We start from the raw sequence: 23,741 nt of genomic DNA on the forward strand, positions 1-23,741 counted from the left end.
TAATATTTTAAAAAGTATTTATTGTTCATCAGCAGACATAACAAATAGGAAATATTGGCAACTTTTATAACAATTTGAGTATCTTACAATTTACTTGACATAAGTGCCAGCAAAAATGACTTTGTCTTCAAAAAGTATGAGGTATAAAACGGATGGTCTACGTGGAATTTAATTGGTTCTGGTGGTCTTGAGAATGAAGACATGGCAACAGCGACTAGGCCTGCAGAAATAACAAAAATATTAGTCTCCCTCCAACTTGTGTCAAATAAAAATATTTCAGTAAGCGTGCGTTATGCAGGAAAGGAGTTGAAAATTAGTTATGTTGGTGAAATTTCTTGTGTGGTAATTGTAATAGAGATTGAAAAATATGGCAAAGCATCCAAGATTCATAAAAGCTGCAGTAGAAAACAGGACGACAGACAATTTGTAAGCATGTGCACATTTTGCAAAAGTATTAATTAGTCTTTATTAATTTTCAATCCAATTATTATTTTAGTAAGCATACAAAATACATAAATACAAAATCCCGCATGAGTTTAATAACTAGGTTTCCCTCAAACTTGGTTTTACTATATAGTGTGAAGAGTTTGTATCATGGCAGTGCAGATGGACTTATCTGCCTAAGTCGAGGGCACGTTACGAAAGACAAGTAGGTAGGTGCATTTTAACCGGATAGTTAGAAGCAGAAGGTTGAAAAGACCGGCAGTCATTCATGCTGACGACTGATTAAATGTTAGAACCACCAAGGTTAGAAACTTTATCACCTCAAGAAACATAGGTGCCAGTAAAGATAATTTTATCTTCGAAAAGTATAAGATACAAGAACGGGCGATCGACAGTGAACTTCACAGCCGGTGGTCGGTCACCGTCAGAAGAATAATTCACCAGTACAAGCCCTGCGGAATAAATTACAAATTTAGTCTATCCCTTATTTATTTACTTAATTTTTTATGCTTTATGTTAGAGTTTATACTAATCCGCTTGATAGCCTCTGACTGTACGACTAAAATAAAACCTAAAAAGATTAGTGGAATTGACGGGAACCTTTACCTACATGACCCAAAGACGATATCAGACAGTACCAGCAACTAAAACGGAGCAAAATATTCGAACACGAAGTAGGTGCCTACAATGCGGTACAATACAATACTTACTTACTCATATAAACTTACGACTTATAAATATAAACTGTCTCATATTTCCTAACACGTATAAAGAACGATAGGTACCTACTTATTAAAGTTGATATATCACCTCATTGTAAAGGTAACTTAAAAAAAATACTTTCGAATACCTACAGATTTGAAATGTTTGACATTTACCTATTACATTATCTACTGATTTGAAGTTCATTTGAGCTAGTTTTTTGTGTAAATGATATCTAATAATTGATATAAAACAGAAAGTGATTAAGTATTTAAGAACCATACGTAGCTGTAAGGAAATTGTAGAAAATAAGGAAAAATGCAACCGCGACGACAGGCATCGGACATAGTTGGAAGGTAATTTTTATTCAGTTTCTACGTATATTAGGTGAACGCAACGAAGAATTGGATAGAAAGAGGCTAAAAGTAAAAATAACGATAAAACTTTTGAAACAATTCAATAGGCTTTACACCAAAAATATTACGAAGGATTTTTCAAACTATAAGATCATGATTCCCACAAAACTTGGTAAGAACAATATTCAAAACCTCTTATCAAAAATATCAAAATAAAATACTGCAGGGTAATGGACTAATTACGCATATATCAACCATATGTGAAAGAACTTCAGGTAAAAAACGCAAATCATGAAGAATGAATATGTTCTGAATAAAATACGGTATAACATGAACCATTATCAACATAACATCAACCAAGTAGCGTAACAATAAATCACCTTAGCGTGTGAAAGTGCCAGCGAATAGGATTTTGTCTTCGAAGAGAATTAGATACAAGAATGGGTGGTCAACGGTAAACTTCACTGGCTCAGGTGGACGAAAGTCTAAAGACGGTGGCACGACGAAAAATCCTGTGGACGACAACCGGTTTATTATAACATGAACATCTTAAACTTCTCTATACGTAGATACCGAATTGTTCAAAAATAATGTACCAGGAAATGTACAAGAACATTTTGGGACATGTTGAAAACGAATTGTAAAATCAAATGACAAAACTTCGCGAAAAGTAATTAGGTTTTCACGTTGTCTTAATTCGATAGATACATGGCAGCCTTTGTTACCATTGAGGCAAAATTGATCAGCAGTTAGTGAAAGCGGTTTGTAAAATGAGAAATATTCAAAGCAGTTGTTGTAAAATATACTTTTTATTTTTCACCTCAATTTGTGTAGGTGCCAGCAAAAAGAACTTTATCTTCATAGAGGATCGCATATAAAAATGGACGATCGACTGTGAACTTTATTGGTGGTGGTGGTCTACTATCTGAAGATGCTGCCACGATAATGAAACCTGTGAAGCAATGCATTCTTATTGAGACCTATTTAAAAATTAATCTGCACCTTCAAAGGCGAAGTTTTCAATCACTCGCGACTGATACAAAATGCTGAGTTCAGGTCAGGCAATGCACAAACTTGGAGTAGAACATAAAATGCTTCAAAGGAAAACTTCTTTTATGCCAAGACCACCACCAAAAACGTCAAGAACTATGAATAAGGTCTGACAGACACATACAAAAAAATAACCATCTCCTGCCAACGACGACGTACCTATAGCAAACATTACATTTTAACATTTTCGCTTTATGTTGATCAAATTTGACACTAAAGAAAATACTCCAATACCAACGCAATTTACGCAATACGCAATACAAAATGATATGATGATGAAATATGAAAAATTAGTAAGTTAAGTATCCTCTACATATAAATTCGAATAAGGTTTATAAAATGTAAGTAGGTACCTATTATAACTTCAGTTTGTGTAGGTGCCAGCAAAGAGGGTTATATCTTCAAAAAGGATCAAATATAAAAATGGACGATCCACAGTAAACTTCACAGGTTGTTCTATAGATTCGAGGATTATAATATTTCCTGAAAATCATAAATAATATCAAGAACTAAGTAGATATTTATTTCAGTTCTGAAATGAACAAAGTAAACGGCTATTGTAGTGGTAACGGCTAGTGTAGTTAATAGGTACCTACGTCAATAAATGACCAACTAATAATACTTATACGGATCGACTAAAGATTAATAAATAAACTATTACAGTAGTATAAGCGAGGAAAACAACACATTTTCGGTGATGGAACAAAATGTAGTTGCCGATTGCGCCTGATAGGATTTCTAACTCTTTCTGAATTTAATTTTTCTAAAAGAACTGCTATATCGACCAAGTATCAAATCAGATATTCATTAAAATTGTTACAGACAGAGAGTCTGAAGACCACAATTATGAAAAATTTGTAAATGATTTCATGACAGGATTTGTACAAGCTTACAAAAGCAAACCCAAGCATTTTCTGCGATGTACCTACGTTTTTTATGTGCTGCTTCTAATTAATTTGTGTATGTGCCAGCAAATAAAATTTTGTCTTCATAAAGTATCACATACAAAAAGGGTCGATCAACCTTAAATGCAATTGGTATCTTTTCTGAGTAGGTGAATTCAATTGCTGTAAATCAAGATAAATGATTACAGTTACACAACCATTCTGAATTTTTTTTCCTACCTCAAACTCTTGATTGAATATAACCCTATCTAAGACAGAATTGGTTACCATTGAGGCTAAATGAAGAGTAGCAGTGTGTGAAATTCAGGAAGTATTAAAAGCGTTGAAAGCGATTGATTAGTCTAATTAAACAAACACTTATTTCACCTCAATTTGTGTAGGTGCCCGCGAAAAGGACTTTGTCTTCATAGAGGATCACATATAAAAATGGACGGTCGACTGAGAACTTTATTGGTGTTGGTGGTTCGCTAATTAAAGATTCTGCCACTAGATACAATCCTGTGAAACAACTAGGCTGTTACTAAATATTACTTGAATTTTCTAAAATAACAGTCACACGAAAATTACCTGTGAAATTAATACAGTAATATAACATTTCGAATTGATTGATTGCACGGGCAATATTTGGGACAGTTTTAAGTTTGCGCGTAACATGAATTTCCTATTTTCCTAAGTAACTGTTGAGTGGGACATTCTCCGACCCTCATTGGACCTCTCGTTTCAACTGCATCTTTGTGAAAAGTGACACAACTGGACCTTATACTTAGCATCATTTATTTACCTAATTTCCTAACCTGAGCCTAATTTCAAAAGTCTCCAAATTGAATTCGGTAACAAGAAACACCTCCAAGACAATATGGTAAGAAAAAATATGAGATGGCTTCTGATAGAGAAGTATGAAAGAAGACATGCTGCGACGACGCCAAAATGAAATTGTGATAACGTTGTTGCTGATGATCACGACTTTGATGACATAGAAATTCCGCCCAATTGAAAAGACAACTACAATATACCCGCAAACATTGATGCAAAATTAAGGATAGCATTTAATGAAAAGATGTTAAAACGATGAATAAGAAGCTTGCAAAGCATTTAAATAACATAAATAAAACTATTTCACCTCAGTTAGTATATGTGCCAGCAAAAAGAACTTTGTCTTCATAGAGGATCGCATATAAAAATGGACGATCGACTGTGAACTTTATTGGAGAGGGTGGTTGGCTAAGCGCAGACATTTCCACGAAAATTAGTCCTGTGAAACAACTGAGCTGTTAAATATGAGTGTGTAAGGTTGTATATCTTAATACAACTTTTGCACGTTTAAAGTTGCTTTGTCTCGGAAAGGTTGAATATGCTTATTCAACCATATTTTTGTACAGTCTTACTAATCTCACACGACATTGACGCAACCAGACCTTTTAGACATTTGTCTTTTCTCCTGTGTAATTTTAATATCCATAGAAACCCCTCGGAATGGAACAGTCATATCTAGGACAATGTTTGTTAACTTGAAGAAAAGTTAAGTTTAGCAGTTAGAGAAAAGCGAGAAAAGAAGAGATAATTATGATGAATGAGAAGTTGCCAAAGCTTTAGATAAAATAATTAAAACTATTTATTTCACCTCAATTTGTGTAGGTGCCAGCAAAAAGAACTTTGTCTTCATAGAGGATCGCATATAAAAATGGACGATCGACTGTGAACTTTATTGGAGAGGGTGGTTGGCTATGTAACGATGTTGCCACGAGTATTAACCCTGCGAAACAACTCAGTTGTTACATATAATATGATACCGACAAGGGACTGAAAACTAATAAAATTAAAAAGTTAAATGATTACTTAAGACCAAGAGGGGGGTATTAACAAGAGAGAATGGATCGTCGATTTTCCTTTAGCGTGTAGCGCAAACACTGAATTTCCTGTTTCCTTTAACGAGTGCCGTGTGAAACATCCCTCACTGGACCTCGTTTCAACAGTGAAATTTTAAAGAACTTTAAATAATCTGTCAAGGATTAGACATACTTGTCTTAAGTCCACATTTAATGTCGTAAAAATGGTATTATGACGGGACTTTTATAAGCATAGAAAAGCAACCCCAAGCTGTTTTTTGGCAGTAAATACATACGTTGTGTCTGATTAATTTGTATATGTGCCAGCAAACAGAACTTTATCTTCAAAGAGGATCGCATATAAAAATGGACGGTCGACTGTAAACGCAATTGGTTTTGGTTCGGGATAGACTAACATGTTGGTGGTAAACAGTCCTGTAAATCATTTTATAATTATTACTTATAATCTCCTATGACTATGACCTTATTAATATAAAGTGACATCTAATTTGAGAAACATGGTTGTTATTATTCTATCCTGAAATATTCTGAATGGGCAATACGTTTCCTATATGGATAAAAAAAACACACACACAAAATCGAAACTGCACAGAGCACCTCTTCCCTTTAGAAGAATCTGAAGAATCGAGAATCGTAATGTCAACAGTCGTAATTAAACAACTTATCCGAATCGACCCTAGAATTTGGAAGTAACGACTGAACGACGAATTCATAAATAATGTGACAGCACAAAAAGATTTTGAAAAAGTAAGATACTTAGAGAAAATATATTAGTCCTCCTAGATTAATTTGAAGAAAAGTGTTAAATTGCAATAGTCACGGTAACAGTAAAGCCGAGAGAAGAAACTAGAAGAAGTACAATAAAAACAAATGTTATTCAAAACTGGTAGTTACCAACGGAACATTAAAACGGTGTCGTTATTGGGTGTAAGTGCCCGCAAACAATATTTTGTCTTCGTAAAGGATGGCATATAAAAATGGACGATCAACAGAAAATATAATTGGATATGTCGGTTGTCCTACTGAAGTGATTGAAGCTGCTATTAATCCTGTAATTAACAAGATATTTCATTTATTAATAATAAGAGTAATGGCAGACAAGAGAAATACAGGCGCCAAGTTACCCTTGGGGCATCTCATTGGACCTTCATAATCTGGAAAATTACTTAATGAAATGTGGAAATAAATAACAAGAGGGACTTTAATAAGCAAGCAAAAAGCAACCGCCATGCTATTACTTCGGGAGTACCTACATTGTTTTAATACTGTGTTTCTAATTAATTGGTATATGTGCCAGCAAACAGAAGTTTATCTTCGTAGAGAATCCCGTATAAAAAGGGACGATCAACTGTAAACTTTATGGGTTTTGGTACTGATGAGATTGACGATGTGAAGGAGACGAGAAGTCCTGTGGATCAATGAAAAAATATTACTGTAGTCCTCTGGATTATAATAGTGCTTAAGATTCTGACTCGAACATCTTCTCAGGCTGCTCACCTTGTCTGTTTGGAACCAGAGACAACGATACGGAAAAGACAGGATTAGGAAAAGAGTTAATCTAAATATGAGACTAACACGAAAGACGTTCCTGTGAATTATTTTAACAATCCCAAAATTATCGAGTGCTGCACATGTACCTATGTACACATTTGGAAATACGCACCTATGTACACAAGATATAAATGAATGAACACGGGAAAATATACTTTTCTGTTTAAGATTTTCGACGTGTTTATAGTCCGTAGGACAGTCAGACGCAGAAAGTCCATGAAAATGTATTGAATGAAATGAGGGATTTTGTTCAGCAAAAGCCCAATGCGACTCCCATTTTGTTCAAACATACGTACTCTTAAAACTGAATTCTGGCATTAGTTTGTGTATGTTCCAGCAAAGAGAATTTTGTCTTCATAGAGAATCGCGTATAAAAATGGACGGTCTACTGTAAACTGGATTGGTTTTGGTTCCGGCAATCTAGCAGACAACGCCATCAACATTCCTGTGAAACAATTTGAAATGTTCACAGTGTTCATAAAAGTAAAATAGCGCTTTGAAGTCCAAATTGAGGATTTGATGCCTCTATGGAACCAGCGTATGGAAGTAACTAATATAAAATAGTGATTCAGATTAGATTGTGCTCTTGAATAAATATTTGTCTTCGAAGATTATCAGGTATAAAAAGGGACGGTCAACTATAAAAAAACAGATGCTCTTGGTGGTTTAAAGCATGGTGAAATTAACAATAGGCATTCTTGTTAATTACAATAACAATCCCAAAATTATTTGCTGTGTAAATAAGCACTTTTGTTACACATTTTGAGATATTAGTGAGCTTAGAGAAACCTAATTTTCTGTGTACATTTTGAACTTGTTTATGATCTGCAGAGAATACAGTCCATAAAATGTATTGAATGAAGTGAGGGTTTTTGTTAAGCAAAAGCCCAATGCGAGTCCCATTTTGTTCAGATCGTAACTACTACGTACTCTTAAAACTGAATTCTCGAGTTAGTTTGTGTATGTTCCAGCAAAGAGAATTTTGTCTTCATTGAGAATCGCGTATAAAAATGGACGGTCTACTGTAAACTTGATTGGTTCTGGTTCAGGATAAGTTTCGGATATCGTCATGGAGATCGCTGTGAAAAAATTTGAACTGTTTATTGTAATGTATGTTAGTAGATAGAACCCTGCTGTCTGCTTGAAACTACGGAAATAAGTAATACATTTGAGTGCGACAAGATTGATAGGAAGAGTGAATCAAAATATGTACGAGAAAGAAGACTATGCATTGTTAAGCACAAGCACATTTCATTTCCCATTTCATGAAGAGACATACCTATGAACTCTTATAGTGGTTCACATTAGTTGGTGTATGTGCCAGCGAACAGAACTTTGTCTTCATAGAGGATCACGTATAAAAAGGGACGGTCAACTTTAAACTCGATTGGTCTTGGTGGCTCATAAAATGACGAAGTTAATGCGAAAAGCACTCCTGTGAATTACATTAGTAAATTAAAAATTATTTGGGAAACTTCATTACAGGCACCAATAGAAATAAACATGGAGATATTGGTCAACGTTAAATTCCCAATTTTTATGTGTTTAGAGAGTCCATAAAACGTATTGAATGAAATGAGGGATTTTGTTAGCAAAAGCAGACTCCAAATCTGTTCGAACAGTAGCAACGTACTCTTAATCTCGAATTGTGACTTTAGTTAGTGTATGTTCCAGCAAAAAGAGTTTTGTCTTCGTAGAGAATGGCGTATAAGAATGGACGATCTACTATAAACTTGATTGGTGGTCGTGGCTGTGAGAATACTTCCATCTTCTCCACAAGCACAGCTGTAAATGAACAAATATCTGTCACTTTGGTGTCTATACCATCAGACTTTAAATACCTAGGCACCTATATACATAACTAGGGCTGCCATCCGTCCGGGTTTCCCCGGATTTGTCCTCGTTTTGACCCCGTCCGGGGGACGTCCGGGCGGGTTTTCTAGAAGCGTCCGGGGAAAACCCGGACACTTCATGTAAGAAAGCACCTCATTGAATTTAAGTATATGTTAATAGGTATTATTTTACAAAATAGGTATTATTTTTTTTAAACAAAATCGTACTCCTTCGGGGAAAAAATGCGATTTACGCCAAATGTCCGGGTTTTTTTAATGTTTGTCCGGGTTTCGCGAAATTCGAGATGGCAGCCCTATACATAACGAATGTAACACGTACAATTTTTTGCATAGCACCCCATTTTGGAACTGTTTGTCTTCTGTAGAGACGGTCCATAAAAATGTAAGTTATGAAATGAGAGATTTTGTTAGGCTTAAAAGCAGAATGCTATTCCCATTATATTCAAACAGTAGTAACGTACTCTTAATATCGTTTTACGACATTAGTTTGTGTATGTTCCAGCAAAGAGAGTTTTGTCTTGATAGAGAATGGCATATAAAAATGGACGGTCTACTGTAAACTTGATTGGCGGTGGAGGCTCTGAGAAGTCTTCTACCCTGTCCATAATCAAGGCTGTAAATGAACAAACAAATGTCATTTTATATCTATTTTCCTTCTGACTTTGGAAAAACCTTTGGCAAAAATGTTATTTTTTTGCGTAGTATCAGATTTTGGCCATGAACATACATAAAATTAAATACAATGAAATGAGGGATTTTGTTAAGCTAAGAAGCAGAACGCAATTCCCATTCTGTTCAAACTGTAGCTACGTACTCATTTTAAACAATTGTGACACTATTTTATATATGTGCCAGCAAATAGAATTTTGTCTTCATAGATAATGGCATATAAAAATGGACGGTCTACTGTAAACTTTATTGGAGGCTCCACGACTCTTTCCCAATTTCTAAATTGTAATGCTGTAAACGATCAAACAACTGTCACTTTCCATGTGGTTTTCCATTGGACCTTCATTTCTGTATGAAACTTGAAGTATATATTTATGCAGATTTTACTTCTAAGGGAACTCTGTTTCCATTTTCCATCGAACAAAGGACCAATCATGGTTTTCTCAAGAACCTAAAAACTTCTTTTGCTTTTCGAGTGAGACCATTTCTTGGGTGAGGTGACAATAATCCTGTAGTGGAGTAATTGGAGTATTTTTCAATATCGAGAGCTGGCTATAGAAATTTTCAATGATTAATGAAATGGAACGACTTATTTTTATCCCGATAGGAAATGCGATTTTTGTTTGGGGATTTTAAAGCATTATGATACAAAAGGAATGAAGTCGTTTATCCATTTTACCTCCTTAGCTTGTGCAAGTGCCTGCGAAAAGAACTTTGTCTTCGAAGAGGATCAAGTATAAGAATGGATGATCTACTGTAAACTTGATAGGACGCGGTGGTTGAGAAATTAAAGATATCGGCATTATAACTGATCCTGTGAAAGACAACCATTTTAAACACTTTGAAGAAAGAGGACATCTGGAAGTGTTGACTGACTGAAAAATTATAACTTAAATGAAAACAAACCTGTGAAAGCACCAGCAGTGGCGCCTTCTTCGTCGACCTTGATGAAAGCTTCTTGGAAAGCTTTCGATACTACCACAGATTGATCCTTGACGATGCCTCCGGCACCCTCGGTGAACAGTTTTGACACTCCGAGCTAGAATTGTAAGAGTATAATCAAACGATTGTTTGTTTAAAAACATTCATTTTAGAAAATATGTATACTAAACGGCATGGAAAAAAGTGCCTTTATAGAGGTATATAAAAGCTGGAATGAACTCAAATGTGTAATGTTCTAATCATGAGAAATATAAGAATGTTACACACAAACACTTACCTTGGGCAGGATGTCATTGAAGTCCAGTTTGCTCTTGATGTCAAACTTGGGAATGTCCAGGTCTACGTCGGCTCCAGCTGGGCTCAGGTTGAACACATCATTGAGAAGACCCTTCTCCGCAGCCTTTTCGAGAACTGATGGTAAACCGTCTACTTCGTTCGGGAGCACAACAACCATACGGAATCCCCTTTCTTTGTAGGGCAGCTCCACCATCTGTTAATCAAGCGAATTAATAGCGAGGATGCATTATGGCTTACCAGTATACCAAAGAACAGAACCGATGTACTACGAATAATATGCTTACCCGAGCACCGAGTTCAGGGCTCTCAGTATAATACAGAGACTGCAGAAGGTGCATCGTCGGCTTCTGAACTTTTGATTCTTTGGTGAGGTGGAAGTCTTTGTCTGTCGTCTCTGAAGCTTTGAAAGGTACGTGCCAGTGACCCTGGAAATTAAAATATCAAATGAAGTAATTTTTCATAACCACACGTCTATTAAACTTAGCAGAAGAAGTAACTGAAGTTGTGATATCCTGGTCTAATCGAACCAGAAGCCCTCTAACATAGAATTTGAAGGGCATTGTGACATAAGTTAAACATTTAAAAGCCAATAAGCCAAGAGTTCAACCTTGAAGTAGATGACGTTGAAAAGCGCAGCGACGACGTCGTCACCGAACATGTCCGGGTTGGTGGGCTTCTTGATGTTACCCTGGGTCTTCTGGTCAGCCTGTCCGTTAAATAAGAGTATATTAGTAACATGTTTGAACATCCAACATCGAAATCATCTTACTCATCTGTTCACAAAAAATATACTCTTTCGTGGTGACATACCCATTGGTTGATGGTGTCCGACGCAGCCTGGGCGTTTCCGAAGTCGATGGTGTCGACCTCGCTGCGGTAAGACCGGGCAGCGGCGGTGAATGTCTTGCAGGCTCAGCTTGTCGGACACGCACACCTTGTTGGCGACTGTCAGAGCCTCAGGGTTCAACTCGGAGAACTGAACGCTCAAGTCCCTGTATGAGTCCGAGGTCTGGAAATTTGAAGATTTCGTTTAGAAAAAAGATCCTTGACTGATTTCTTGACTTCAACATAATTAGCTTACAGAATAACAAGATATATTTGAGGATCAGTTCATTTCATTGGTTGCGAGGAAATGACGCCCTAAAATATTTTTCCCTGATTTTATGTGGGAGGGCTAATGGGGGTAATCGTGCATGTAATGGAATTCATTTATTTTGATTGCAATTATGTCCACTTTATCGTTATATTTTACTGTGCGTCATTTAATGAGTGCTATCATTATGGTTTTCTTTAAGTGTCTCTACGTGGTTAGAGACAAGTGTCGATTAGTAGCCAATTGGCGATATGATATGAATATTAATTATTGGCTTATTATATTCCTGGTGACTAATAACTTAAAAGTCGACAAATGTTGGCAACAAATAAAATAACTTGCCAGCGATTAAATATTTTCGCGACTATTATAATATGTAAGGTTCAAAATTAAGGGTGTTATAAAAACTAAAAACTAGCAGCTGCGTTTGGGTAGCAAATAAACTATACCAGTCAATTGAAATATTAGGTGAGGAGCTATTTATAATGACTTGGCAACTAATAATGTTAGTTGGGTGGCAAAAATAATATGTTACCAACTATTTCGTGCCGACTAAAAACCCAGTTTTAGGCTTCGCTATGTGGATAGCGCTAAATATTAAAAGGAGTACAATAAAAAGGAATAAGAATTAATTATTAATATTGTGTATCATAATTTCATGAAAACGGTGGAAGGTGCGGTGGTATTATCTCACTTGGCGCACTATGAAGATGGTAGACTTTAATTTGGATTCATTTCATTTAGCACATTGCCATTTATAACCTTCAATTAAAAAAACATTGTATTAAAAATTTAAGTTAGTGACGAAAACGAATCGCTGCAAAACCGACTCCACGTAGTCTTATCTGCCCTACCCCTAGAGTGCAATTCAAAACCGCGTAGGCGCGGAGGGGCTAGGCGGCCTGCGAGCTGAGGCGCAGGTAGTTTTAACGCTCGCCGCCGCGGCTGAGGCTGGCCGGCCCTGCCGGCCAGCAAGCCGAAGCTGCGGTGGTGAGCGTGAAAACCATCTGCGACTATAAGCTCGCATGGGACCGCCGGAGCCCCGCAGCGCCGGAGCCGTGACAGAAGTCATGCTTGCTGCATGTTGCATGCTTACTTCAATGCTATTCACCTATAATTTTGAAAATAACAGCCGCAAAATATTTTTTCTTCATGCCATTTTAGACTTTATTTAAAGCTACTAAAAAGTCGCACAATATATTTATAATAGGAGCTAGTTTATATTTATTCTTCATCCAAACAATTTTAAATAGAACCTGATTTGTATTATTTATGAATGCCCATTTTCTATTTTATTGTCATCATTAAGTTTTCGCTTAGATATTAATTCAGTTGCCAAAAGAAAAACTTGATGCTAGTTTAAATTAAAACGGACCTCATAACTGATATATTAATATGCTACCTTTTACTTATTATGATACTCCTTTTTAGCTGCCAACCCATTATAAATGGTACCCACTCTATTATTTTTTAAAACCTATATTCGTTTTACTTAGTCGCCGCGTTAAATACATGCCTTAATTATTTAGTTGGCGTTCTACCTACACAAAGTTTTCTCGCGGTTTCCTGAGTTTCGGGAGAACTTTCTTCCGCATAAAATAGCCTATGTAATCTTTATAGTATTAGGGTCAATTCCCACTGAAAGAGCAGCGGCCGGCAGCGGCCGGCAGCGGCCGTAATTGCAAGGGATTGAGCGCGAGCGCGGCGGGCCGCGCGGCGCCGCGCGGCGCCGCACCGCGCCGCGCTCTTGCATTTTCCGTGCTCTTACGGCCGCTGCCGGCCGCTGCTCTTTCAGTGGGAATTGACCCTTAGTTGAAATGAACAAACCTGTTTGAAGTCTGAGCCTCCCAGGAACCGGGTGATCTCCTCCCTGGCTTCAGGTCCAGCGCCGGTGTTGAACAGAGCCAGCAACACCATAAGACTGAGGGGCGACGATATCACGTTCTTGTTCTCAGCTACATCGTAAGCCACCTGAAGGTCATTCATATAAATGTAGTTTACCAATTACGTTTCTAATGTTTTCGCATAAAACGGTGTCATAATACATATGTATCCTGTTCATGGATCATGTTTTTTTTAAATAACGAGTCGTTTTGAGTTTCTGGTAGGCTAAAAAATGGTATGTAGCAGTTAAGAGGCTTTAGCCCAACAGTGGGACAATAATAAAAAGAAAAAATGGTTGCAGATGATAGGTAGAAAGTGTAACTTTTCCAAAATAATTTAATGAATTTGATTGGATTTTAGATTGTTTATGTAATATTTTTTTTTGAAACTATTTCATACTCGAACAAAGAGTTTTTTTTTTTTTTTTTTATTTAATTATCAAAAATAATGTTTACATTTTTTTTCACTGATTCAGCATCACTTAAACCTCTCAGGTTTGCATGTGATACTTCACAATTCTATTCGTCTCACACAATAAATTATACATAGGTAAACGTTACGTTACACATTTTATAACAAACACAAACAATTAATCAACACTGCCGAATATTTTCTAAGTACCCACTACTTAGAATACATTCGACAGTGTTCTGTTACAGATTTGAGAAGAAGTGTGTTCTTAATTTATATTTTATGTTATTTTTTGTTATGGCATCACGAGTATCAGTAGGTAAAGAATTGATTAATCGAGGTATTATATATGCACTCGTTCTTGTGCCGTAGAAATTTTTTGCAGATGTGGTGACAAGTTTTTTTTGTGCTACGCTCCGCGTGTATACAGGATGACATTTTTCGAACTTTATTGAGTTATTGAAAAATTGTTCTTTTAGGATGTTAAACTTAAACTTATCGTGTACAGGTAATGTCTCGCAGTGCTTAAAATATTCAAGGTCATGTGTTAATGTAGATTTGACTTTAGGTAAAATTATTAATTTTAATGTCCTGAGTTGTAATGCAAGAATTGGATCCAGGTAGGTTTTAAAAGTACGTCCGTAGCTGGATAACCCGTACGATATGACTGAATCAAATAGTGCATTATACAACATGAGTCTAGTTTTATAAGGCAGGCGGTTTTTTATAATATAAAATTTAGCAAGAATCGCACGTAACTTATCACACACTCGTGCAATATGGGGACGCCAGTTAAATTTACCTTCAGCAGTTTCAAGGTGGACTTGTCTATGCTCTCACCCAGTTGTGTTTTTGTGTAAGTAGGCGGGCCGAATGAGTCGAAACCGCCATAGTCATACGGCGTTCCCATGGCTATGGTCACAAGACCTGAAAAAAAAAAACAAAAACATAAAATATTATTTCATGTCGTACCTACTTATCTGTATCATCATCATTTGCCTTTTCGCGACTACGTTGGTGTCGGCTTTCAGTCTAACCAGATATAGCCGAGTACAATTGTGTTACAAGGAGCGACGGCCTATCTGACCTCTTCAACCCTTGGCAACCCAAATGCCCTTAGGTAAGACTGGTCATATTTATCTTTATAATGGTAAAAAAGATTCATTTACGATAATTTATATTATATTATTGTGTTGAGGTTTCATTTAAGTAATTTAGTTTTTTTCCATTCTATTTATATATATTTTCGTTAATTAGGTACCTACTATCTGTGGCTTTATTAATAAGTTTCTGGAAGGCCATTATCTTTGTAACGGTAGTTACTTAATATTGGCTAATTATGTATGTGTAGGTATCGTTCTATCTTTTGTTTTCTTTCCAGACATTATGTTATCATACGCGAACTTGAACTTTTCACTGCCAGGGTCACGATATACCTAAATGACCTACCTACCTAGTATTTTTAGTTTGCACGAACTGTATTTCGCGGTTTCTATTAACCTTTTGAACGCCAATGTCGGCTATAGCCGACATGAGCAAGCGTGCCCTGTGCGCCAACGACGGCTATACTCGACAAAAAACAGGTCGCAGAAAAATACAAAATAAACCTATTAAATCATTACTTTTATGTATTTTTTAGTAGATATTTAATTAAGATTTTCGGGCTTGGCGTACAGGGCATAGGAATACCGATATGGCGTGTGTGGTGGCGGTGAAAAGGTTAAAGGATTTGTTCCGACTATATAGACACAAGATGCCAAACATGTCAACTCTTAACTTATTTTCTTGAGAAAATTCTAATGCGAATCTTTCAAAAATTTCAAATTCAAAACAATTTGTCGGCGTACTTTACATCTGTGAACTAAATTAACATTTAAACTATTTTCGATACTTAAATGCAAACCAATTATTTTTATGGCAACAAAATGAAACATCTCAATTTGGCTGGCCGCTTAACAACAGATTTAAAACATCGCTACCAAAAGCATCCGTGTTGTAAGTATTTGACCTTCACAGTTTCGTATACACAAAGTATAGAATCGAATTCTGCCATTTTAGTCTCTTACAACCGTTCCAATATTTCAACTATTTGGTTTGTTTACTAGAGACAGAATTTTGACATTAGCCACATAAAAGCTCCCAGCGGGGCCCAGCAGGGCTTAGGTCTGCCGGGGCTGCGGAATTGCTCGAAAGAGTTACCGCGGCCCTGGTACATAAAAGGCCTATGACGGAACACGACAGTTTTAAGTCAGTAAGAGTCTAAAACTCCCTCACCGCTGCTAACCCACAGCGGGAGGTCATTGATGATTTTGACGTCGTTAAAAAAAGCCCCATACAAGTAAAGTTCCTATCTCTAGTTAGCAAAACAAAAGATAGGATATTGGGAGAGGCCGTTAAATGCTGACTAAATGGTTCAAATAGTAAAATATACAAATAGGTTCAATTCGCCCAATTCGATTTCGAGAAAAATCTAAGACGATCAAGAGAATGTTAGCGGTTTTCCTACTGAGGCACGCTATAAATAGGTAATAAGGAAAATTGTGCATGGTTGTTCTTTTGTTTAGTTTTGTGAGTACCACAAGATCTGCGGGGCATCCCAACGATCTTGAGTTTAAAACTCAAATAAATACTTATGTGGTTTCCACAGTAACAGACGAGGAAAGAGGAAAATATCCGGATTATCACTCAATTAAATAGAAAAACTGCAATTCTCTGAAAATTTGTAATTTAAGGTGAGAGAAGGAACCAACCTTCTAGAAATAGGAAGGCAAATGAATAACAGGTCTTTAATATTGAGTGATCACTTACAAAACAATAATATTTTATGAGAAAACGCTGTAGGTCGGAGCAAGAGGTGAAGGTATGTGATATTGTTACTCGATGACTTAATAATATTAAATTAAATAGCTAATCAATGTTTAGTCAATTGCTTACTTATCTATAGCGATGTTAACTAATAACACTCATTCGGGGGATGATCATAAAAATTAAGTATTTAAGTACCTACATAATTTTTCTTTTCCTAGTGATTTGTTCAGTTAGATATAATGTTTTAACAAAAACCGATCTCTTAGCAGTTAACAAGACTTTCCAGGAATGCCTATCTTTATTTGTTAAGTACCCAATTACCTACCTATTTCCAATACTTAAGTAGCCTATCATTTATTTATTTATATACTTACTAGGTAGGTAACGGTAATAATCTATTTGTGATTAGAATCACAGCTATTAAGCACTTGTTTGATATATATTGAAGTGCACCGACGCGTTATATCACTGACTTGAGACATGTTACAATTCCAACGAAGTTATCCCCCTTCCGACCTGGAGCAGGCGATGTTCCCTATAGACATTTATATAAACAGTCGGAAGCCTCCACTAAAACCTGGCACAGCAGGGTAAGTAAATTATGTGGCAAAGTAAAAGCCCCGCGTGGGTCGATCATGGGGCCAGTCCGATCACTGGATGGGTAAAATGTTGTCATGAAGAGTTCCTCCGTACTTCGAAAGGCACTGTGGCTCCTGGCTTCAAAAGTGAAAATTTTTGGCAGTCATTACGGGTAATCAGACGCCAGAAAGTCTTACATCGGGGGATATCGGGTTGCGCGGGTTAATTTGTTGTGGAGGTCAGATAAGCAGTCGCTCCATGTGGCACACTGGTTCTCAGCTGCGTCTGTTCAGACTGGAAGCCGACCCAAATATAACTTAGGTAATAAACATGGTTCTGGGCGAAGTAGGTCTATGAACTATGAGATGTGTTATTATAAGTAGTCTTTGCTTGAATGCTCTCCAGGAATACATTTTTAAAATTGATTATTACATTCAGATCCTTAAATTTACTTATATTATTTATTCAATTAATCGTGCTTCTATAATAAAAATGTCTGCCAAAAAACTACCTCAATTTGCAGCGTCTTTTTTGCACACCATTAATCATTCAAAACTCGATAGACCTCAAGACTATTGATCATATCATCATTTTATTTATATGTATTTTAAATGGGTTGTTTCTTACCTATTTTTATGTGAACAAAACCTGAAGATGATTTGTAAAAAAAAGTGGTAGATCTGGTTTTGTCAGGCTGCTTTATGGAATCAATAGAAATGAATTAGGTATGTAACTACTTATCACAAACGAACGACATTATTTAACTAATACTAGCCGTTTTCCCGCGGTTTTACCCGCGTCCCGCGTGGTAACTACTGCCCGTACCGGGATAAAACATAGCCTATGTTACTCGTGGATAATGTAGCTTTCGAATGGTGACAGAATTTTTAAAAACGGTCCTGTAGTTTTTGAGCCTATTCATTACAACCAAACAAACAAACAAAGTTTTCCTCTTTATAATATTATATAGTATAGATATAGATAAATGAGAATTTAAACTGAATCCTTGAGTTTCAAATAAAAGGATCCAACTTTGTGAATCTTGAAAGATTAACAAACCCAAAAAAATAATTTAAGTCAACCAATTGTTGCATTTAATTGTTCAAAAGCAATCAACTGAACAAAATTAATGGTGAGACAATTATGAGATCCTATTGGATTCTTTTGAATGACTTCACATGAGAAATTTCAACAGCAAAAAAACATAGGTACTGTTTGGTTATAATCAATAGGTAGGTACCCTACTCATGAATCTAAGGCATAAAGTTGTAGATTTCGTAGTCTTTGATCTAAGTTTAGTCGGTTTGTTATTTTTTTCTGCAGTATGTAGGTATTGATTTATCACGAATCAATGAAGCAAACAGAATTTCAAATAATAAAAAACGATGAATGTAATTTTTTAATTTAGCTGCAGTATAAAAGGCAGCACAAAGTCTACGATACTTCCGATATTTGCAAGAAACCCTGTGTGACGAGACATTCCTACGTGTGTGTGAATATTATCAAACAGTACGTACCGAGTACAAAGAGTAGCTTCGCCATGTTGTCAGTCCCGCGGATGGCACAACACTGACCCCTCGCCGGCAATCCCAACAAATATAATACAAGTCGAATGTTGTGTGACGTCACAGTTCACACGTTCTCACTCTTAATGTATTTTTAAATACTTCTCGGTTATATTATTTATCTGGCTAGTTCTAAGTAATCGCAAGCGTGAGTCCAAACTAATACGGAAAACAGCATGTAAACATTTCCCCGATTTACCGAGGGTTTTTACAGGGTCTGGGTCCTCAGATAACGTTCCGTTCACACCCGTCAAGTGTATAATTTCACTTGTCACTTGATACATCCTTCATGATCCTTCTTTTGTAAGCACCTTCCAAAAGGTCCCTTAAGGCGAGGAAGTGGTCAACAATAATTCCATAACCGGCACGCGCATCTAAGGCGCCAAAAGGGGTCGGAGCGTCTGAGCGGGGCGAGGATAACAATACGCGCGCTAGCTTATAACTAAAAGTCGTAAGCGACAAAATGGTTTTGTAATTTTATTATTTAGAAATGATAATTTGATAAAAAATCCTACTACAATTTTAAAGAGTATGTATATACTCAACTACTAAAAAAGTTAAGAGGCTTTAATCGGTCCCGTTTGCCCATAATATGTGAATCTCTTTTTAAAAAGAGGTATGTTTGATATATTTTTCTCTGTTATAAAAGTTACCTAATCATGTTTCTACAACTAACAAAATAAGGTTTATATCATGAACTTTCAGGTAACCAAGTTGTATTTTGATCCGTTTTGTATTTACTGAGAAAAATTGACATCCTTGGCGCCAAAAATTCCAATTCGTCCTCTTAATTAACGGTTTTGAACTGAGATTTCTATTTCAGGAAGAGTTTGTCATTTCGGATTTTGCAAGGTAGCTGTTGATCGTCCAAACTTGTCCAAACCAAGCTGCATAGATAAAAGATCCAAAGAACATAAGAAGGCACTTAGCAAATAGCCTAGGCAGATGGTGTGTCAAGTCTGGACATACCTAGACTGTAAAGTACAGAACAATATTTAAGTTTCTTCAATACAAAATCGGGCGCACAAATCACGATTCCTTTGTAAAAACTATTGAAGCGATGTGATGGATAGACATATTTGCTATATTTGTATTAATTACTAGTAGCCCGCGGTACCTACGTGCTTCGCTTCGTATGAAGTCCACCATTTTGGTAAAAAAAAATGACAAATGAAAAACCACTCGACCGATTTTGTGCAAACTTTACATGAACTATCCATGGGCGTAGCCAGCTTTGGGCTCAGGGTGGGGCAGCAGTCAACCCATCCTATTTATTTATGAGTACTCGGTGTTTATAAGTTAAAGTTTTAACTAAGGATTCTGATGCCCATTTTCACCAACAAATACCTAAATTAAGGGATCCCCTTAGAGCATTTACGGAACACTTAATAAGAATTTCGTTTTCACCAAAGTTTAGGTATCCCTTATCCATAGTTATTTATGTCAAAATTGGGAGAGCCCTTATTCTAAGTGGCACTTAGATTAAGAGATTGTTGGTGAAATGGGCATGAGACCCTCGTTCTGTGCACACTTAGCATACACAGGCCGCTTAAGCGATTTTCGCTCATGGTTGAGCGAAGCTATGTTTTGACCAGCCGTAGTGTGCTAACCAGTGGTTCTTAATATTTTAGTCATGAGGGACCATTTTACCAAAAGTTTGTCTTGCCGGGGACCATCTCATCGGTTTACCTAAATTGAGAGTAAATACAAGCATACTTTATAACTAGCACTCATTTCTTTATTATTTAGCAAAAAACTAAAAGTTACAGATTTCAATTTAATGAGATTTTTGTGACTGCATTCTCTTTACTAATTTCTGAATTTTTGGTACAGTACTACTCAAAGCTAAACGCATGTTTTTAGATAAGCAAATGCAGCGAAAGAAAAACGTGCCTGTGGAGTTTCCAAATAAGCGAGCGAAGCGAGCGCGAAATTGTTATCGGACTTAATATTACGTAAAATTTAGCCCAAACGTACTTAACTTTTTGTTTGTTGACAAATGCAAAAATAAGGGCATACAGTTTCTAAATACGCGAGCGAAGCGAGCGCGGAATTTTTATCGGAATTAAACCAAATATTACGTAAAATGTAGCCTAAACGTACTTAACTTTTTGTTTCTTGACAAATACAAAAATAATATACCTAGTTTCTGAATACGCGAGCGAAGCGAGCGCGGAATTATTTTTTAAGACTCAAAACCAAAAACTACTAATGTCGCCCAAATATACATTTTCATAGAATAGAATAGAATAGAATAGAATATTTTTATTTTGCAAATATGGGTATACAAAAGTTCTTATAATTATAAAGTTCAGCCATATTTTACCATTTGGCATGCAAACATTATTATCTACTATTATAAACATTATTACCTACTATTAATCTATTATTTATAATCACAATATTATATGAGATCAATTAACTTACTACTAATTTTACAATTAAACATTTATACATACAAATTATAATTTTTCTGCTAAGAAATCTGATATAGTATAATAAATTTTATCATTTAAAAATTGGCGTAACTTTCTCTTAAACATTGGTGTGCTTAAGTCTTTCCAGGCATTTGGTAACTTATTATATATTATTGGGGCCATGCAATAGATACTTTTGCGCTTCAGACTCGTTTGACACGACACAATGCATAATTTGCTATTGTCTCGTCTATTCCTCGGACATACATCAGATAGACGTTGGAAACGAGACGGATTTTGTTTAACAAACATAGCTACTTCGAAAATATAGATACATGGAAGTGTCAGGATTTTGTATTGCTTAAAATAGGGCACACAACTGTCTGTACTTTTGAGCTTAAACATGGATCTAAGGCACCTTTTCTGAGCCTTAAAAGCTATGTCTCGATCAGTCGAGTTCCCCCAGAAAATGACTCCGTACCGTAAATGGGACTCAACTATTCCATAGTAAGCCGTAAGTAGCGCTTTATCATTCACTATGGAGGACAATCTATACAAAACAAAGGCGGAAGAGCTCAGTTTTTTACACAACATATCTACATGTGCCTTCCAATTCAAACTAAAATCTATTTGCAGTCCTAAAAATTTTGTATCACCCGCTTCCTCAATATTATTGTTTTTGTAATGTATGTGTAAAGTACTTCCTCCAGGAGTTCGCTGTCTAAAGTGCATTACCTTTGTCTTACTTAAATTTATATTTAAATTATTTTTGTCTAACCATCTAATTATTGAGTCAAGTGTGTTGTTAATATCATTTTCGTATGTGCTTATGCTTTTACAAGGGATCGTTACTGTGCTATCATCTGCAAACATTGTTATAGGTTGTTCAAGGGATAACGGCATGTCATTCACATATAGTATGAACAAAATGGTCCCATAACGCTTCCTGTGGTACGCCGAATGAAATTTTACGTTCACTTGATCTGACTATCTCTTCATGCTTATTGACGACATTAATGCGGCTAACTTCAGTAATTTGTGTTCTGTTTTCTAAATATGACTTAATAAGTTTGAGCACATTACCTCTAATACCATAATTTTCTAATTTATTGAGTAGCGTATTATAATGGACATAATCGAAAGCCTGAGTCATGTCGCAGAATAAAGCACAAATAGGGTTTCGTCTATCCATGTTACTAATAATATTATTCAAAAAGTCAAAGATTGCCATGTTAATGGTTCGGTGATGTCTGAATCCTTTTTGTTCTTCACAAAGTATATCGTATTTCTCCATGTAATTATACAATTCTTTATAAATGTATTTCTCAAATATCTTTGATATAACCGGTATAAGTGATATTGGTCTATAATACTCCATCAATTCCTTGTCTTCTTTTTTAAATAGAGGTTTAATTATTGAAGTTTTTAAGCCATCTGGATATACGCCCGCAAGAATGATAAGGTTGAGTATATGACTGAGATGCCCGCATATCTCAGCTGAAACCGATTTTATCATGAATGTGGGGACTAGGTACGACACATACAAGACAACACACATACAACCCCCTCGCTCGCATAGATATGTCGATAAAAATAAAGTTAGATAACGTATAGCAACGTCGCGCAGCTAAGCTTCGCGGACCACTTGGAATGCCTCTAGGGACCACCAGTGGTCCGCCGACCACCAGTTAACAACCACTGTGCTAAACGATCGTTCTATTGTACAGGTCGTACATTGCTGGGCAAGCAAAATAGCGAGCAAAAACTGCGCTCGCTATTTTACACTAGGATAAAATTGCATTTCCGAAATTTTGATCACATCAACCAGTTCCATCTCCTTCAATGCATTATCATTTGGATTAGGTGGACGGCTCCTCGATAGCACCTATTCTTTTAGGGAATACGGCTCGCTTTCAAATGACGCGCACACCGCGTACGTTCGAGAACTCGAGCGTGCATTTTGTTTTGATCGCGCTCTTTTCAAAGTCGACATTTTTTTTTTGTGCAATAACTTACGGATAGTATGATTGTTGATGTTGTTAGTTAGAGTAAGTGAAAAAAATATTGTTCAATCAAGACACCTTATAGGTCAGAGCCAGGGCCGGGGGTGGGGCAAGTGCCCCAGCTTGCCCCAGTGTGGCTACGCCCATGGAACTATCTACTAAATAGTTTAAACATTACCTAAACATTTGGTTTGGATAGATGAGACAGTCCTTGAGTCCTTGAAATTACAACGAAAAGTGGCATTAATGTTTATATGTATTAATTCTTATAATTATTAATCATCTCTGCAAATAAACTAGTTACAGCAGGCAGTTAGTTTGTGAATTACATAATGAAGTGTCTTCTTATCCAAATATTAGAGAAA

At 36.2% G+C, this 23,741-nt stretch overlaps 2 protein-coding genes across 2 annotated transcripts in view; one reads left to right on the forward strand and one right to left on the reverse strand.

The window, feature by feature from the left end:
• On the reverse strand, positions 1-19,067 carry LOC110379731 (antichymotrypsin-1). Its single transcript, XM_021339508.3, is given in 11 exon segments — positions 1-220; positions 1,883-2,014; positions 10,284-10,416; positions 10,597-10,809; positions 10,901-11,041; positions 11,224-11,322; positions 11,427-11,523; positions 11,525-11,625; positions 13,537-13,680; positions 14,807-14,931; positions 18,909-19,067. Coding segments are annotated over 10 exon segments (1,209 nt in total). The 5' UTR covers positions 18,934-19,067; the 3' UTR covers positions 1-220; position 1,883.
• Positions 17,008-23,741, forward strand: part of LOC110379733 (uncharacterized) — a 10,822-nt gene continuing 4,088 nt past the window's right edge. The window contains 1 exon segment of the mRNA XM_021339520.3: positions 17,008-17,402. Within this exon segment, the coding sequence (XP_021195195.3) occupies positions 17,293-17,402 (110 nt within the window). The 5' untranslated portion in view covers positions 17,008-17,292.

This window comes from Helicoverpa armigera, chromosome 15 (assembly GCF_030705265.1).
Source record: "Helicoverpa armigera isolate CAAS_96S chromosome 15, ASM3070526v1, whole genome shotgun sequence".
Taxonomy (NCBI): domain Eukaryota; kingdom Metazoa; phylum Arthropoda; class Insecta; order Lepidoptera; family Noctuidae; genus Helicoverpa; species Helicoverpa armigera.